Here is a 20,722-nt window from a genome sequence, read left to right as displayed (position 1 = left end):
GAAGATAATTGAGTGAAAGAAGTGACACAACTATGACATTGACAATTTAACACTGACATTACTTTTTTTATTTTTCCAAGAACCAAGATATAAATTTTGATGAAAACTAATTATTGTTCGTAGTGATACATTATATTCTATATTTTTTATTTACATATATTTTATTTATCTCTATTTTGGTTTATTACAATTAAAAATGATATATATTGTATTTTGATAAAAACTAAATTATTGTTCGTAGTGATACAGTATATTAAACAATATATTTTTTATTTACATATATTTTATTTATAAAAATATATACCTATATATACCTATATATCTAATTTAATACTGTTAAATTCATTTTACACTATAGGTAAGCACATATGAAAATCATAAATAAATCAGTCCCTAAAAGCAATACCAGTCTATTAGGAATATCTGGAATTATCATTGTTTTCTTCATAATAAAAATGGTTCATCATTCATCACTCCGCGTCAGGCGACGCGCGGTAAAATTTGGTGCTGATATGAAAGTTCATACATGATTTTATTGCTAGCGAAAAGAAACAGAATAGTGTGTATGTATATGAAATCTAAGCGAGCTTACAACGCGGTGACTAACATCCGCCTATAGCCGCTAGCGGTATTCACTACAGTCCAGCCAGCCAGACACAGTAATATTAGTCACATGTTGCACATTCTGGCTCGCATACGGTGAGCATGGCCGCTCGGTACACGCTTGACACTTTTGCTATCGAGTAGTAAAAATAAAAATGCGGGAAATTCTATTTTCAAAATTAGAAATTTAAAAACGTTATTTTTATTCAAAACTATGTAATTAGAATAAATATTGCTACAAGAAGAATGAGGTTAACAACACTTTTAAAAAATAGTTATGTTTTTTTGCAGAGGCGATTTATTTTGGTAAGTTTGAAATAATATTAATAATAAAAAATTAAAACTTAATTTTATTTATTTTAAACCTTTATGAATTATTTAACATATTATATATACTACTTGTTATATTATAGTTAAACCAACTTTGTGCAAATAATTGTAAGCGATATACACAAAAGTTAAGTGCCTATTAATTTAAGATATTTTATGAAATAAATGAAAGTAAAGTCCTATTGGTGACCTACCAAAGGGTCGCATCGAGACGTGTTTCCAAGAATTGTACGATGATGTCAACAATCTGATAAAACAATTAATCTGTGTAGTAGATATTTTGCCTACTTACGTATTTTTTTTTTTTGATACAATGTGTGTCTAATGTGTCTGCATTCTACTACTACTATTAAACTTATTTTAAGAGAAGTTTCAAGTCAGGTTCGACTCTACAAGAATGAATCATACCTATACAAACTTGCTATTGCAAATTGTAATGTCAACTTACTATATAAATGGTTTAAATATTATACTTGATACTAAATTTGAATTTTATATAAATTAAATATGTTATCGTTAAATAATTAATTTTATTAGATTTTATCAATTTATTAGACAAACATGATGTGGGTAAACGACATCACGTTTGTCTACAAATATTAATTTTTGTTTGAATTTAAAATTTTTGTTACAAATTTTATATTATAGCATGTATTTTTTGGAATTATATAAACTCGGCGGAGGACGTCTATATTCGCGACACAGTTTTATACTTCTGTGAATGTCATCGTTTCTTCAGTAAAATGGTACACATGTTTTCTGTTATAAATAAATAACAAATAAAATAGTATATAAAATGTTTTAATTCAATTGTTCAGATAAAAATGATATTTTAATGGACTAGAAAATGAAATTTTTTCTACTATACTATACTAATCGTTAAGTTAGATCGTTTTTTTTGGGTGTAAAATCTCATGGAAGTCGGAAATATTTGTTTAAACTGTTCACCACTAACGTATTTATTTAGATAATGATTAATATCATGTTTATAAAAACACTTTTGTAAATAATGCATTATTTTAGAAGAAATTTTATTAGAATAAAAAAAGTTATAGTGAGTTAACCTTAGCTTATATTTTTTTAATAACTTTTAAAGGAAAACAATTCCGTCATACATGTTTTTGGGTAATTTTAACCGTTACTGCTGAGGGGAAGGGGATGGTAATAATGTGGACTGATGTTCCCATTGCTAGCAATGTACCATGTTAGGTTGACCTCCACGCGGTTCCCTCTGGAAACTATCATGATAAATTCCCGGTGAATTTATTACGATGGACTAACTGACCTGACATCACGTTCATCCTATCCATGCTTCCCTGGTGGTCGTGGTGGTATTGGTGGTGGTCCCATTATCATTCATTAAAAAAATACCGTTGCTGCTCCACTCCTATGGGTCGTATCGTGATGTCATATAGCACATAGGATATGGTAAAAGAATTTAGAGAGATTGTCTTGAACAAAGAAACATACAAACTTTACCTCTTTATAATATTAGTAGGTATAGATTTAAATTTCTATAATTCAACTTGCAAATTTCGCTGTAGTATCTATATATGTCTATGTATAGTAGGTATCATTGATATAAGTGATTGGAAATCAACCTGCGATTATCTTATCTGTGCTCTATTTCTGGGTGATTTTAAATGTATAAATTTTAATAACGCTGATCTACATACAAGGGTAATGGAAAATCGAAATATGAATTAACTAGTGCCCTGTCCCGGATTCCCCTGGGTGCGACAAATTTGTGAGTTTTATACCTATGTATGTAATAATATAATATAGTTTATGTCTGTCACTCCAATCTACATTTACATATCACTACATCTACATTATTTAAAGAATTTGTAAAATCGGTGCAGTACTTATAGTTCCGTAGTTTACTTGGTACAAAACAAAATCCGCTCTTTCTATAATTAATTAAACTCTTATATATAAAATTGGACAAAAATCAGTTGTACTCAAGCTCGTATATAAACCGTCATAGTTATTTAGATCTCTCAATAAAGGCATACATGCATGGCTGTTGAGAAACTCTTTTGTTATTAATATATTTAAAGTTTATTTTTGTATTCTTTAATTAAAACAAAATTATATATATGTCACTTCACTGTCTACCATTACCATTAAAATATTTATCCCTTCATAAATAGTTTTACTACATATTTCTACAACAATGGTACAAACAACCTTTTTGTTATAGGTACACCATCAATGGACAGTCACCAGTTCATGACTAATCTAATACAAATCTCTAATTTTTCCCTCTATACTAGACATTATTTTGACGTAACGGCGCCAATTCTTGTGTCACTATATTTAAATGAGTTTACACTATAAATATACATATAAATATGATTGATCATCACAGTAGCCGTTAAGATAAATGGTTCATCAGAGACTATTAGCGTTTTGTTTGTTCATGTAAAATCGTATGGAGATTTCCGTATTAGTTTTTTTGGGATTGGCGATAAGGAATGACGTAGTAGATTTATGAAATATAACGATATGAAATATTAGGTGACTCAAACTTCGTATAGGTGCAATTTTTTGTAAAAATATCTAAATTATTATAATATATTATACAAACAGTAAATATAGTCTTCCTTCTTTTGTAATATTAGTTTAGATAAGATCTACCTGACAGAGCGGTTAGTATAAATAGTTAAAAATATTTAAGGGAACTTGATTACACTAGATATTATTATATATTTATTATTAATCTCAATTAGGGCTAATCCTATATAATTGAGTGAAGGAGATTGTTACTAGTAACCCCATTATTTGCAATTTACTATGTCAGGTTAACCCGACGTGGTTCCCTCTGGAAACCATCGTGACAAATTCACCATGAATTTATCACGATGGGCTAACTGACCTGACCTCATGCTCATCTTATCATGTTCCAGCCCCCGTGCCCCGCCAGAATAAATCGTTAGCGCAGGTGGCTGCACTATTCTATTATCATCCAGAAGACCCTGTATAATTGCAACAATTTAAAAAAGACAACTTATATGGTATAACAATTTGCCCGGTATTACGTAAACCCTAATAATGTAATGTGGTTTCCACAATGTGTGTACCTGTGTAGCACTTTAAAAACTTACCTCTACCTAACATAGAGATAAGTCTGTGTGTTAAATAATTATCTGGAATGGTAGAGATAAGTCTATATGTTACTGGAATGGTAGAGTTAGCTCTACATAAGAGGTTAAAATCTTTTTATACAGAAAGAAAGAAATTTTATTTTCTCGATAACACATACAAAAATAAAAATGTAATCCGACAATTTAAAGTGCTAATGTGTTGTATCAAATAGTATAAACCATCACATCACGCATCATTTTAAATTTGATGGGAACTTATTTTTAACTGACTTCAAAAGAGGTTCTTATTTCAAATGTATTTTTATCTTCGTATCAGTTACGCGATCTTTGCCAATCTGTGGTTAAGCATTTTCTCTTTTTATTATATATTTTTTTAATCTTTATATTTCCTGGAGTGTTGATCTAATACTAACATTGTAAACGGGTTTGTTTTTATAGAAAAATGTGAAATAAATTATTAGGTGTAGCAAGTACACAAGAGTCGGTAGTAATGTATATGTACCTACCTAGTATTTGATAAGTACATAACTGCACTGCATTACAGGAGCGGAGTGAATTGTAGGGTCTCAGGTGCAGCCGAGTTGCAGCGTACAATTATTACCTAGGCATTAATTCAAGCCTTACTGGGAAATTATTACCATCGTGTACAGTCAGCTTCATTTGTGTACAGCCTTTTATTTTTTGTTTCAATACTATTTCCATGATCTGTATAACCCTATTATTATATTTGCTGGCTATGCTCGTGGTTTCGCCTGAGTTAAATTTATAGCCTTTGTATTATTTCGACGTAAAAGCTATATTAGTGCAAAGTTGATTTAAAATCCATCCAGTAGATTTAACGTGAAAGAGTGACAAACATCCATCCATCAATCAACACTGACAAACTTCCACGTTTATAGTATTAAGTAAGAAGAAGATTATGTACTAAATTCCACATGGTTAATGGAATAACAAAAACAAGGACTTCTTATTCTAATTCCTCTTAGACATCGTATACAAATGAATGCACACATTTTTTTTTGCAAATACATTATAATATATATAGAGAACACCTAGATCAACGCACGACTCAAATATTTGTCTGGGACAAATGTTTGCGTCGTGCGAGGAATCGAATCCGCGTTCATCTGAAGTATAACTGCTAAACCTAAGACGTAGGTACACAAAAATACAGTTGTATTAGGAACCTTCTTCCTTAGTCAATTGAAAACTATCCATCGTATCTAGTTCAGTAATTTATGCTGGAAAGATGAAATAGATCATGTCATTGCATGCAAATGAAATCCACATGATAGTGTTCGATATTCATTAATTAATGCGGGCCCACACTCCAGCCGGGCTGACATCGGCTGCATTCAAGCGTTCAATGGATGTAGGCCCGGCGCCGCTGTCAAAGCCGTAATACACTGCCGTGATACGCACAAGGGCTGAATAGAGTCTGAAGTGCCTATATACACAGCTTTACACTTCCTTGTTTCCGACGCAGCGAAATGCATGGATTCATGCTACAACTTACAGTTTTGTCGCCCCTGGAATAATTCTGTATTATGTTCCGCAATAAAAAAAAAATCAATTGTTATGTTATATTATTACAGTACCAAACCAACCTCGGGAATTTTCCTTAAAAATATGAACTAGTAGAAGCAATAAGCTATCAATCAATAATTTTATTTTTAACAATAAATAATCAACATATTAACAAATATTTATCTATCTATACATATAGGGGGAAGTCCCCTATCCTATAACTTGAATCTGTACGAACAAGCGCGCCAATTGGTTGCTCATGCTTAGGTAAGCCAGCTTCTCTCACGTGAAATGGGGGGGGGGGAGTGTCAACAGCCAGTGCTGACTTGTTCGTCGCGGAGCGTGGTATAAATTTTGAGGTGAGTAAAAATTTTGTTTTAACTAATAATATGTAGTCTAATAAACAGTATTTAAAGTATGAAATTTTAATCATTCTTAATAATTATTATTGCTATGGTACTAATTTTATATAAATCATGCGTTTTTATGTGATTCATAACTCACAATGTTAAATATAATTTTTCTTGTATGCATCTAAGGGTCCCTAAGTTCGGACACTCTTAAAGTCCCCTAACACCGGACAGTTTTAGAGCAAGTTAGTTTTTGTTTAATTTCTTATTTTTGTTTTTTGATTTTAGATTCAACATGGATACACCCAAACCGAGATGTGAGAAGAACATCAAACATGAAATATTGAAGAAGGCCATTGATAAAGTGATGTCAAAAAAAAATATCCCTGAGAAAGGCTTCTGTATTCTACAATGTGCCAAAAAGTGCGCTATTTGATTATATTAAAAAAATAAAACGAGGAGGAGAAATAATATTACCACTCAAAAAAGGTAGATATGACCCAACTTTTACCGAGGAGTACGAAGAAGCTCTAATTGCGCACGTGGTGGATATGTCAAATAGGTGCATGCCTTTAACTAGAAAAGAATTTCTCAAATTGGCTTTCGATCTTGCGGAGCAATTAAAACTGAAACATCGCTTCAATATGGCTAAGAAAAGTGCTGTTAATATGATTTCGTGAAAGGCCATATAATAACAGATCTTAGCTTGAGAAGACCTGAGTTAACAAGTCTAATGAGAGCTGTTGCTTTTAATAAGCCTCAAGTTGAACGATTTTTCAACAATTTAAAAGCTACTTCTGAATAAATTATATAATAGATATTGTATTTTTACCAATTGTTTATTAAATAATGTTTAAGTTTAAAAATGAACGAAAAGTTCGCTGTCCGTCTTTCTTCCCTTTTTGAAGACGTCCATTTTTCTATGTTAATTATTCTTTATTATCTAGTATATTTTAAGTAACATTTGGGACTGATGATATATCTGTATTGATTAGTTATATAGCAAAGAACTTATTAAAGAGAAATAAACAAATTAATCTGTAACACGGTTTTTTTTATTTTTGTTATTCCTTAAGTGTCCGTTTCTCGGGGACCTCCCCCTAAATAAAATTGGAGTGTCTGTTTATAATATTGAAATAACTGTTTTTTACTACATGCATTTTTACATATGCATATAAATACGGCAAATTTTTTTAAATGTCTATTTGTTCCGGCTAATCTCTGAAATGGCTGAACCGATTTTGACGGGACTTTTCTTGGCAGATAGCTGATGTAATAAGGAGTGACTTAGACTATTTTTATTAAAGTTAAATTCCACGCGGACGAAGTCGCAGGTACAGCTAGTTTAGTAATAAATTTACATAGCGTCGTGGCCTAGTGATTACTACTACGCCGATAGAGAACGTTACGTCGAGATGTCAAAGTTGATCGACTTCAAAAAACTTAATGTATCAATTTATATTGCTAGTTGATTCCTGTGATGGAAACACCGATAACATACCGAGTGAAATGTGTGTCTTGCGTTCACCACTTCTGTAAAAGTCGACAGTAGGCATATATATCTACATATAATAATTGTAATGTCTGTTTTTGTTTTTATTCTTTATTGTGTACAAAAACACGTGTACAAAAGGCGAGCTTAATGCCATATGGAATTCTCTACCATATGGAGTTCCCTTAGGTACAAATAGAAAACGTTGTAGGGTAGTAGTGGTGAAAAACTGTGATAATAAAAACTATAATAGATATACATATATACTGTTTATACCAAAATAAATTAATGAAATACTCTGACTTACCCATTTCGGGCGACAAGTATATTTATTATATAATTATAATAACCAAACAAAACCAAACCATATATTAATTGAGTAGTTACTTTCTACTTTGTATTTATCTGAAACAAGAGAAGAAAGAGAAAGAAAATTTGTTTTCAGGAACTTCCTTAATAGACAAAATCAAAAGCAGTGAACTGTTACTATAAAATTATGTAGGTAGGCAAAAATAATAAAGATTCTTCTTATATACATATTTAAAATAAAAGGTATTAAAGTAAATTAAGATGCGGAACGTGGTTTTGTAATCTAAATATAATCACTCTATTTCACACTACATTGTTTGTATAAGCTGTTATTTATGTGTTCGATATAGAAAAAGTGGTTACCATGGTGTTTGTGGGGAGTAATTTTCAACAAGTTACACATGTTGTATAGCACATCTATACTATACTAAAGTCTATACATTTTTTTATGGATCATAAAGGAATGGTGCACACGCTTGCATTAACAGCTGGCCTGGATAACTACCTATTTTAAAAAAATAACAGAAATTTTATTCATCTGTTTAGTGATAACTGTAAAATTGACTTTTTTTTTAAATAAATAATATAGAAAAACGTATTTTTTCAACTGTAGAAAATTATATTGATACTGTGTAACGTCACAGATAAAATAATATTACACATTAACATGGACTGTATGACGTTACACATATCACATTAATTTTTAATTAAAAATATTAATTATGGTATTTTATTTGTTTCAGATATTATGGATCTCAGTAGTGTCATATTTTTTCTACAGTACATATAAGTTTTATTTATATGGACGACAATTTTATTATGTAAGAAGAATTTTAGGGGTAAGATATATTTCTGTTAAATCCTATTCTCAAAAATATTTCTTTTCCTGTATTATGATTCAAAGAGAGATATTATGCTGTAATGTATTTATTATCAGGCTTACTTGCCCATTTTGTTAGTATTACAGTTTTCTTATAGTTAATGTTAGTACGTACAGACACAAACAAACGTTAAATATAAATAACAACAAAAATAATTATTAAATTAAATTGAAATAAAATCACAATAAAATTAAATATATAAGTAATCAGATTATGACAATTGTTAATAGTAAAGGACAAAAATATTACTGGAGTAATTCAATACTGCTTGCTTAATTAACAGCTTATTGATAAAGTAATATTAAAATATAGGTACCTATATATTGGATATAAAATGTATTGATATTTTAATAAAAAATAATATTTCATTATTTCGCGTTAAAAACGTATTTATAATGTTTATTTCCTTGCAAATGGAAAAATCGACGTCAATTGGCATACGATGACAAATAATTTTTAACATTATATTGTCTGATTTTATTTATAAATTACCCGAAAACTATGTGTTCATAGCAAACGGGACTCAAAAATACTAATTGCCATTCCTTAGGACTAATTCAGTTGTCAGTGTTCAGAATATGGACTCGGCAGTATTAGATACGAGGAGAATGAAAACATAGCGAGTTTTACATTTCACACAGCGCCATCTAGTTAGTTATAATGACATCTTGGCAATGAACTGTTTGTTAAGTAAATTAGAATCCGTAAGTATTTGTCACTGACGGAAATTCAAAGCATTATGTATATTTTTTAATTCTTGTAGTTCAACACAGTTTATTGTAATAGGTATACGACTATATACTCAATTAAACATAATATCTGAGTTAATATATTTCATTGAGTATGTAGTCTATATTCGTAGTTCAAGAAATTGCAATATTAAACAAAATTGTAATAAAGATATTAGTTTAAGATATTTAATTGTAAGATTTCTAATATATTAATTTCAATATAGACTCCACAAAATACAGATAGATGTAATATAAAGATGAGTATAGGAAGGTTTGTAGGTGGCGCCCTCTTGCAGCAAAAGTGTGAAATAAAATACACCAGTGTTGACACCTCTGAGCAACTAATCAATTAGTTATTGTTGACACCATTATAAATAAATTTACATTATCCACCCAATAAAAGATTCTGAACTCTAGCTGAATATGTAACTTCGTACTCTAGGTATTATGCATATTAATAGTTCATAATTATTTGGTTTGAAATATATTGGAATAAAGCATAACGTTTAAAGTAACTTATTACAACACTACAATACATTAAATAGTGTAAAACGGGCATTGCTATAACTTAAAAAAAAATTACAAGCATTGTTCTAGTTAGGGTGAGTTAGGGGGCTCTATCACCGTAACAGACGTTGATAGAGTTCCCTAATCATACTTTTTATCATATACCTATTTATTTTATTGAATGAGGTGTTATTTTGCGGTTGTCCAATCATTGCTTATTATATTCTTTTCTTTTATTTCGTTAATATTAACGCGTGGGAGACCACAATGATGGTATTTTATGTATGTACAAAAAAAACTATTCATTTATAATAACGGTCTAGTACCTATAACTTAAGCTCAACTTACTTTGAGTCTAAATTACGTTGTGTGAATTATCCACAGCTATTATTATGGGAAGAGTTTTGTAGTTTCGTAATGGTCAGGTTGATAGACGGATGATGATGGAATGGTGCACCCACATGTTCTAACGGTATCACTGGCGGGGCACCAGTGATAAAATGAGAATGAGAGTATATAACACATCGTGATTAAATCAATTCCAACCACTATGGTTCCCCTTCTTCCGGTTGGTACTACTACTATTACAATACTTGAGTTATGACTAAGTACTTGCGTATACTACATAGGTTTGGACAATTCTGTATTCTAATTATATACATTTTTTATTGGTTTCAGTTAGGATTATGCATATCTCGTGGCACCGCATCAGTACTCAATTTATGTTGCGCTCTAGTATTACTTCCGCTGTGCAAGAAACTCAACCAAATACTTTACCGAGTACTCTCAGAATTGTGGCCAAGTATATTTTTCTTTTGGCTGGAGAAAGCGAAGAGTTTTCACATGACAGTCGCAATCACCCTTGTGATGTTTGCTTGTTAGTATTACCAGTAATTTCTAAATACTTAAGTATTAATAAAATTATTATTATGTAGTAGGTACTATTATAGTTTGTAAACAATGTTATCTATAGCAATTAATATTGATAGATATAGGTAGGTATATTCGAATGGCAGTGCATTTATCAAACGAAAGGCAAATATTGATTCTTACATTTGAAAATACATTAATTTTGTTCAATTATTTATATTATTTAACTGGATAATGCAGTTGATAATTGATGTAAAGTAAAACTAGCTGACCCGCGAAAATTCATCTGCGTCAGATTTTCCACATTTTTACAATACTTTCATTGCAGCTCCATTCATATTGAGCATATCGTGATGCTATATAGCCTATATAGTGATAAGTGAGCTATCAACATTAAAAGTCTTTAAAATCCAAACTCAGAAAATATACCTCTATAATATATATTATATTAAAGATTTCATCAAAATGAGTAAATTTACATGTCGGCAGGTTTTTGATCGATCTAATTTTTATTAGAAAAATGTTTAGTGTGATAATTTTGTTACCCTCTAACTACGTAATTTTATTGAAGTGTGATATAAATAGTATTCCATTAACAAAGTGAGATATGAGCTGTAAATCGTCTATAGAGTGCTCGTGCTCAGTGCACCATTAAGTTCTTGAGACGTTTGCTAATGGTTACTACCACTTTTTAGGATTTTTAACTTTTATGCACTGAAACAACCCTTACCGACTGAGACCGCTTTCATTTTAAGAGCTTATTTCAAACTGTATATAAGAATATTTGAGCCTATATTATTTTTTGTACCTATATTGTATTTTATATGCATCTCTGTATTGTATTGTATTATGTTGACTGACCAATGTAATTGTGTATAGCTACTTTTAATTTTCGTTGTTAATATTACTGTGCCTTATGTATTTGTTCGTTAGTCAGGTTTGATTTTAGAATAAGATATAGTTTTATTATAAAAGCCTATACTATAGTGTATATACTAAACCTTAAGAATGTTTTATGTGGTTTTCCCTAAGGGACCAAGAACAGCCATTCTTAAGCTATTATACATTAAATAACAAATATTTTAGTATATGTACGTATGATAAACTTGTATTAAAATTTATTAGAATAATTTCTAATTGAATTTTGTATTTACATTTCTACGATACCTCCACACTATATATTACTTTTATAATACCACAGATATCAGAAAATTACGTAATAATATTGTTGATGTTGGTTTTTTTAATATATATATTTGTTTACTTTTCACCCATAACAAAAATTTATTCAAATGTATATTTTTTTCAGTGATACATTCCGTTTCTCATTTTGTGAACTTGTGGAATTTCTCGAGACGTTATGACGATGAAATGAAGGAGATCAACTTTGCTAAGTACAAAGATGAGGTTAGTACTATTTTTTAATTTTATCCATAATACAACATAACATAACTATCGAAGTAACCTTACACCATATACAAGTAAATTATATAAATTACATGTACATAGGTAGATGTATCTCGTAAACTTTTATAGCGTGTTACAAAGTATTGACGATTTCGTGACAACTAGTTATTACTAGTTTCAGCCTGTGACTTGGTTCACTTGACACTCCGTGATACCCCTTAAGTGTTGCCATTCTGGAGGACAAAAATATCATGCCTCCGACTCCGACTATCTTGGTATCGTGGAAGGGCGACCTACAATTGAGAAAATAAAAGAATAATTCCCACAGCACCATCCAGTTCCAACGTAAGCAAAGCTTGTGTTATGGTTACTAAACAACTGATATAAATACACAGATATATATTTTTTGTAAATACATACATAACATAAATAGAAAACACCCAGACCGATACAAACAATCCTACTCATGCGAGCAACCGTGCGAGGAATCGAACCCGCAAACGTCGGAAGTAAAGCGGTGTGCTAAACCGCTAGACCACCAAGGCCGTCTATGGAAGAAGGAAATATACAATAATGGAATTAGAAACAAAATTTTATTTACAGAGTCCATTCTCTTTATTGGTGAGTCAAGCCGGCCTGACCGGCGTGTCAATGTTGCTCATCACAATATTGATGGGACTGACTTCTGTGAGAGTGGTACGGAGAAAACTCTACAATGCGTTCTGGTACACCCACCAGCTGTATATGATATTTTTAGTTCTACTAATAGTTCATCCCTTAAGGTCAGTGTTCTTAATCATCTTTATGTTCATGTTGTTGAATGTTTTAGTTCAATAATAAAAGTAAAAAATGTCTCTACAAAAAAAAAAAAATTTTTTTGAATTGATCGATCACCATTCAGTTGCTCAGATTCATATATTATTTTTACTGTTACGTCAATTCTATAATTTATTAAGTCTATATTACTTGTCCATATAATATTCTATTCTTTACATCGATCTCCCTTCCAATTCAAACAGGGATCGAAATTACGAATTAGTTCGAACCCATAGAGGTTCCCTTAGACTAAAGTCATATCCGTCAGGCGGGAGTTGCTCCATAAATTCTCCTACGAGTTTGGAGTGCCATCTGCACTCGCCCCCTATTGTCCAGTGAAACTGTAAAGGCCAGCTGCGGACAACAGCATTAGAGTAATCCGAAAAAAAGTGTATATGACAGGGGTGGCCTGTTAATTATTTAATAAAATTTACTGTTTTTTTTTCTTTTCTAGTGGTGTACTAAAAGAAGAAGTATTAGATAGTGTAGAATCTAGTCCAATTACTAGTCAAGAAGAAGACTGGAGCAATAGTTCGTCGATATCTAAACATACTTTTGTTTCAATCAAATCCAAGGTAATTTATTTGTAACTGTATTTTTATGTAAACTATATCATTAATAGTCCACTTGATATGAACAGTCGTCAACGCCTATACTTCAATAGCACGACACACGTCATACTAGTGTTATTACTAACAATATAGTTAGTAATGAGGGTGCAAACAGAATATATATCTATCTATTGAATAATATATAGCTAAGTATAGGTATGTAAATGAAAATATACCTCGTCTTCAGTAACACATCTAATTGCAGACATAGACTGTGTGTCTACAATACTATAGATTTACCTACTGCATAAAGAATAAAATATCTACCTATAATATATTACATCTATGTACGTTGCAATTCTGAAGGACAGAGATGTCATATCTCCACATATCTCACACTTCAATCGAAACAAATTAATATAAATTACTTGGCGGCAGAATTAGGTACTAGAGGTCTGCGTATGGACCTGACGCAGACGATGTTGTACAAAATTAAAATATACCAAATTAGATAGTAAGTAGTAATTATAGAGTAAAATAAATTTATATTCTTTACTGGCCATGATATGTGGTGTCATTTAATTTATCCTGAGGATACCTACATAATAATATATTAGTTACTTTTTGCTCAGAGCTATTTACGGCCGCCAATATGTGCAGTGAAGAATAATTATAGTTGTTGCTTTTAAAGTCTTCGTTAATGTTCTTATTTTATGTTGTCTCTATGTAAGTTTTATTAGCTTCTAGTATATTGCTTCTATTTTGTTGCAATTTTATCCGTTTTATCAAATCGTTTACTTCATTTACAGAACACAATATAACGGTCAAATGGTTAACATGGGTTCTTTTTCTCTACGTAGGTATATATTGAAATAATAAAAAAAAAACAATGAATCTGTATTAAAACAATTAATATATTATCCACTTATATATTTTTAGCAAGTTTCCAATACCTATTCAAATATTTGGGAAAAAACAATATATTTTTTGAAATCGTACCAACGTTGCAAGGAATTGAGTTCACGCAATTTATAAGAATCAACTTTCTCCAGGTCCTCTAACTAAAAAAGTATATAAAATATATGTCAAAATTAAAAAAAACTCTGCTAAACGAATAGAAGTTGGTTTAATTAACAATCAGTGCAGAATTGAAATACAAAATGCAGTTGCTTTTAAAAGCTTCTAGTAATTGAAGTCGATCGCCTAATTATCTACTTTAAAGTAGGATATTCTGTTCGTTCCGTGAAATGGCTTTCAGCCTTTCCACGCTCGTACGTGCTCTGTACCTAATTGAATAATTGAAGAAAATTAGTGCCGTAAGTGCTTATGCATTATCGTATATGACATTTTGTTGCTACTCGGTATTTCAAATTGTTATTGAATTTTATATCTATTGTATAGCATATAAAATTATATTGGGCATCTTAGTATCATATCATTGGGGTATTGAAACGTTGATAGTAATTTTTTTAAGAATATTGTTGGGTGAAGCTTTTTCTGTTCATATTTGACTGAAATGATTTTATTGGTTGCCTGAAACTTATCGATTGGATTTGTCATCTCTTTATCGATTTCCTGTAATATTTTCCTGTCTATTTAATGCTATCTTTTGGATGGTGAAATCAAAAGATTAGGTTTATCTATCTGCAGCAATAAGTAATCTAATTTGAAAGGATGCGCTCATCTAGTTGTCGTTACAGTGGTATTTAAAAATTCATATATAAAAATAAAATATTCTGTAACACTATTCAGAATTCTCATTTGTAGATTCCAAATATTCTCTCGCCGCCATATTTTCCTGCTTACATAAATCCTGTTTTAAACCTTTTTCTCAGTTGTTTACAAATTCATTTATCTATTATATAACTGATTTACCGTGATTATTCCTGAGCAAATTTTGTTTGTTATTTCAACACATGTTGCTTGCCCGATTAATTCGTTGCTCAAGGATTTTTTTTTTGCAATGCGCAGTGTGTAACAGTAATTATACAGTTACTTACTCTATTTTTCTTGAAAATATGAAATGATGACTAATTTTTCCTTTTGGACAGATAAATAGTAAAGTAATTGACAACTAATTTTAAAAACCTTAAAGATACTTCGGTGAAAACTCCTGCCTTATTGCTATTTAGGAACATCGTTTTCTCCAAATAATGGCATGAAAGAAATCAAATTAGTCAGTTTATTGACTTAAAGAGCGGAAGTAATTTGTTTGAGTTTTATTACTTTCTATCTATTTAACATTTTATAAATCTACCTATCAAAAGCATTGATTACTGGAAACAGCTGTGTCCAAATAGCTGTATTTTACGACTAGTCCGTCGCGCCCTATTTGTTACTGCATCTTAGTTTGGCCTTCTCTAAATTTAATTATAGGTATAATAGTGGCTACGCCTACTACATAACTCAATTCTGTTTACTAACAACAATAAGAGCCGGTAAATTTAATTTAGTCGATACAATTCAAGGTCTATACATCATCTAGGTGGAACGATAGAGTTTATTATCGTATTGTACAATATTGCCATTGTAAATATTGCTCACAATGTAAAGAGAAGATAACACTGGCGTCGGTTTCGTCCGGGTTCCATAACTTTGTGAGCTTTGTATATACATATTTATTTTATTTTAATGAAAGATCGCCTATATCACGTTGTTATGTGATATCTGTGATACAACTTATGCGTTGCCATTCTCATGATGCGTGTTTTGCTGGATTTCACTAATAAGACGCATAAGACAACATAACTTCCCTCAATCATGCCAGCATAGCTCACAAAGCAAGCGACTTGACGTTTCAAATAGATGAGACTGTATGCATTGAAACGCATTGGACTTTTTACAGTCTTGGCTTAATTGGTATATTATACCCCTATAAAATTCGATAATTTGTTTAAATTATAAATTTTAACGTTATTAAGGTTATATTGTCAATGAGTACACTGCCATCGCAAGAACAATGACTAATATTTTATTGTCCATGTTCGAACTCGAATGTAATGTAAGTTTAGAATGTTCAATTAAACAAGATGTAATATGTTTACTGTATACAGATATATTTTGCTGATGACTCGCTGTTACAAATCTTTGAGTTTATCTATTTTAGCTGTAGTTGTATGTATATACGTTAATACTTACCGTGGACTGAATCATACAAAATCTAGTTGTGATTAAGAGTGTCATATTTTTCGAGGAAAATGTCATGTAATAAAATAAAAAGTTACATGTTTAGGATTAAAATAGAAGGTTTTATTGTGTTTTAAATTGAAAGAAACGCCTGCGCCGTGGAGTAGGTGTTACTCTCCGGATTTAGATCGGGCTTATATAATTTTCGATGTCGCGGACTACCCCATCACCCATCTGGGAATTTATATCATTTATCCCATTCCAGACCTGGGCATGGATGACGTTCCCGCTCGGATGCTTTATGATCGATCTACTTTGGAGAATATTCTCTAGAAATCGCGCAAGGGTGCATATTATAGAAGTAAGTGATTTTGAAATTAAACTTTTCTTCTTAGTTTAATGTTTATGCAATGCTATTCGTAACTAGCTGCCTTTTGATTTTCGACTCTTGATACAATTTACTTGGTTGATTGAAAAATTTTATTATTAGATATATTACATATTGGTATTACATTTGTGTATGTATAATTCCATCCATCCCAGGTGGTCCACATGGCAGGACGAACTATAAGTTTGACATTGAGCTGTCCACATGAACACTTCAATTGCAGAATGGGACAGTACATTTTGCTGCAGTGTTTAGACATATCGTTTTTAGAGTGGCATCCCTTCACTGTTGTTAAGGTAAAAGAAATAAAACTTGATCGATTCTAAAAAAGAGAAAGGATACAGCTCTGCCAGAATTGTATTATTTCGATATGACAATTCTCATAGGTTGCCACATCTGAGAATTAAAGAGCCTCTTAAACTAGAAATTTTATCTATAAGAACAAAACATAACGCTAACATAGTTGTTTTACGGCATCAGTATATAACGTACTCTATATACATATTACTGAGCAGATTATATTATGGAAGTACAGAAAATGTTCTTTTTCAAACCTTATATGGTAATTGTAATGAAATAGTCATAAAGCTTATTGATTATAATACTACAACTATCATTAAGAAGAACACTAATACAGAAACGATAGATGGTAGAGCTGTAGTTGCGCTCTACCGGAGTTATTTATCCGAATGTTATCCTTTGTCCATTGTTTCTAGTATTACTTATAATATTAAATTGTAGGTACCCACATCCATTTCTAGAAGTTTCGTTATATGGATTAGAGTTAAAGGAGATTGGACAGAGGCTTTAGAAAAGCTGTTGTTGGAAAATGGGGCTAACAGATTAAGGTAAGAAAAATAAATTCTGGTATCTAACAAAATTTTCTTCTTCAAGTGGAAAATCCACTTCTAATTACTAATACTAATCCACATCTAAATAATAAAAATAAGCTAAAATTGTTTAAATAACAACATTTTCTTTACATATCACATTCATGCATGATATTTTAGTCACTTATGAACGTCAAGTTTTTTGTATTAATTTTTTCCATACTATCTCCTACTACTCAATTGAATACATATGTAGTGAACTACTACATATGTATTCAATTGAGATGAACTGGCAAGAGAATGAACAATTTTTTAAATATTTTTATGTTGTATGTATATTGTTTATTTATATTTATTTAGGTGTCGATATCGATGAAATATTTTGGGTAGAAATAATGAGGTTTTAAATGCTGGAACAGAAAAAATAGTCAAACATTAAATGAAAATCGGTTTTTACTCATATTTACTTTTGATATATAAATAGAAATGTGGTTTCAAATTTGACTGCAAATAAATAAGAGAGAGCAGATGTTTCCTACAATGATTTGTAGACTATTTGTTTTTTTAATGTTAATACAATATCATTACAGTCTCTTGGTGGATGGCGCGTTCTCTAGCCCTATGCAGGGCGCGGCTGCAGACGACGTTGCTTTGTGCGTGGCTGCCGGTGTTGGGATCACACCATTTGTGTCGCTATTGCATCATATGCTGCTGTAATTATTTACAATTCTTTTTAATACTTCAATAATTAGCTACATTTATATATATTTTAATGGACGATAACTCAATGGTGCACCAGCCTGCGTTTACAGATTAAATTGCCATAGCACCAGTGGAGTATGATAAGATGAGCATAGGGTGAGGTCAATAAGCTCATAGTGACAAATTCGCCAGGAATTTATGAGGATGGTTTTCAGAGGAAGCCGTGAATAGGTCAACCTGATATGTACCATGGTGGACTGATATATATTTAAATTAATTTTGTGGCTGTGCTACCAGTCGTCATAACTAAATATTGTTGCTAGACGATAATAATGTAGCGACTTTATATCTATATAGTTTTAAATTGTTTTAGGAACCCAAGATCTAAATCACCTGGCAGAATTCATTTACTATGGATTGTTCGAACTGAAGATGAAATAACTTGGATCGCTGATATGGCAAACAAAACTATGTTACAGCTGAGAAACGCCAATCGACCTGATAGATTGCATTTAGAATTTTACGTAACAGGTACAAAAAAGAATGATATCAAATGTTTCGAGGCCAATGAATGTTCTTTAACTCATATGATAGTTATTAATGAAAAGGGTAAAATAACTCATTCAAAAATTTGTAAAGCTATGACGGACGATGAGAAAGCGAGTCTTCTTACACCGAATAGAAAGAGACATGCTTGTGCTGACAATGAAAAACGGAACACAAACAATACTAATGAGTTAAAAAGCTATGAAATCGCAAAAGAATATCCTTTATTGGGATGCAGAGTAAGAAGAGGCAGACCTCATTGGGATCGTGTATTTGGATATTGGGTACATTTGTATCCCCAGTAAGTATATTGTAAAAATAGAATAATAATAAATAAATAAGCCTGAACAATTCACACAGGGCCATCTAGCCACAAGCGTATGCAGAAGTTGTGTTATACGTACTAGACAACTGATATAAATACTAAGATTTAGAATTTTTAACATTTTATTTTTGTAAATACGTACATCATATACATAGAAAACACCCAGATCGATACGAACGATCATATTCATAAAAACAAATGTTTTCTCCGTGCGAGGAATTGAACCCATCGGAAGTAAAGCGGTGTGCTAAACCGCCACACCACCGAGGCCGTCAAATAATAAAAAATAAAATAAATTGAAATAGAAATATTACATTCACGGTCTTGGTTTCTGTCTCAACTTTCAGTATACATATTAAATTTCTATAATGTCAAATTAATTTTAAATATAACATATCTAATGTAGCGTATGGTTTAAGCAAAACAAATGCGAGTCTTCTTCTACTAAATAAGTAGATATTAAAAACACTTGAATATATGTATTATTATATATACCAAAGTATATACTGGAATTCTCTTGAATAAATCCAAAACATCTGTTAAATCATATTTACTGAGCAAAACGTTACTCACTAAACGATTACTTGAATGACGAGAGCATAGCAATAGTTGTTCATGCACGGCATTTTCATTTATTGTTAGACAAAGACATCAGACATATAAATATACGTTGTAAATAAACTGGCTTTTAAAAAAAAAGGAATTCGATAGAGTTTCTTGCCAGTTCTTCTATATATACTGAACTGGGCGGTAGGGGAAAAAATATAATATAAAAAATTTGACGCTCATATGGGGCTAAAATATCCTACATGAATAAATGATTTTTTAATTTTGAATTTGAATTTGTATTAAGCTCCTGCTTTTTTATTTTCAGCCAACATTTGAATTTATACTGCTGTGGAACGAAAAAATTAGTGAAATCTTTGAGAAGTAAATGTGCGTACATAACAAGTAACACAAAAACCAAGATCACGTTTATTAATGAAGGATTTTCTTGAAAAACATGTAGTTATTTATTAAAAAATACAGTGCGTTTATTAAACGTTGGTTTTATTAGTCGCAACATCGATCAATAATGACCTTATCATCACAATTACCCTTGACTCCTTGACGGTTATTTATTAATTTAAAACTTTTACTAATTTGAAAATGCGCTTGTTGTTTGCAAGTTACAATTGCTGACTTACGGATTACGATTGACTGTAATTTCACATGGTTGTCTTTAAGTATAATTTTCTTTAATTTACGTTGTCAATGAACAATTTTATGTATGTATAATGCTGTTGGTTTCTTCAAGAGCGGACAGAATATACGTTTTTATTGT

The 20,722-nt window shown here is 31.0% G+C and overlaps 2 protein-coding genes across 3 annotated transcripts in view; one reads left to right on the top strand and one right to left on the bottom strand.

Moving 5' to 3' along the window:
- Positions 1-688: 688 nt before the first annotated feature.
- LOC131845095 (NADPH oxidase 4-like) lies at positions 689-20,419 on the top strand. Of its 2 annotated transcripts, XM_059194119.1 has the most exons (12): positions 689-909; positions 8,462-8,557; positions 10,516-10,714; positions 12,017-12,114; positions 12,718-12,896; positions 13,385-13,505; positions 16,873-16,968; positions 17,151-17,291; positions 17,737-17,843; positions 18,416-18,538; positions 18,901-19,374; positions 20,273-20,419. In XM_059194119.1, the coding sequence occupies exons 1-12, from the start codon at positions 850-852 to the stop codon at positions 20,394-20,396; spliced, it is 1,818 nt and encodes a 605-aa protein (XP_059050102.1). In that variant the 5' UTR covers positions 689-849; the 3' UTR covers positions 20,397-20,419. The 2 variants fall into 2 exon arrangements, with proteins under 2 accessions (XP_059050102.1, XP_059050103.1); XM_059194120.1 differs by lacking the exon at positions 18,416-18,538.
- LOC131845099 (cilia- and flagella-associated protein 299-like) overlaps positions 7,796-20,722 on the bottom strand; it is a 251,121-nt gene continuing 238,194 nt past the window's right edge. Inside the window, exon 6 of the mRNA XM_059194126.1 lies at positions 7,796-7,814. Coding sequence (XP_059050109.1) covers positions 7,811-7,814 — 4 coding nt within the window. The 3' untranslated portion in view covers positions 7,796-7,810. The remainder of the gene's footprint in view (positions 7,815-20,722) is intronic.

Source organism: Achroia grisella, unplaced genomic scaffold (assembly GCF_030625045.1).
Source record: "Achroia grisella isolate CSIRO2021 unplaced genomic scaffold, CSIRO_AGI_Agris_v1 utg452, whole genome shotgun sequence".
Taxonomy (NCBI): Eukaryota; Metazoa; Arthropoda; class Insecta; order Lepidoptera; family Pyralidae; genus Achroia; species Achroia grisella.
This window is presented reverse-complemented; position numbering and strand designations above follow the sequence as displayed.

Excerpts from the sequence above, each read along its gene's own strand:
- LOC131845095 (XM_059194119.1), top strand. The coding sequence starts at position 850 with ATGAGGTTAACAACACTTTTAAAAAATAGTTATGTTTTTTTGCAGAGG. Across the intron at positions 12,115-12,717 it reads TTGCTAAGTACAAAGATGAG|AGTCCATTCTCTTTATTGGT; the intron begins GTTAGTACTATT and ends TTTTATTTACAG. Across the intron at positions 19,375-20,272 it reads TGGGTACATTTGTATCCCCA|CCAACATTTGAATTTATACT; the intron begins GTAAGTATATTG and ends TTTTATTTTCAG.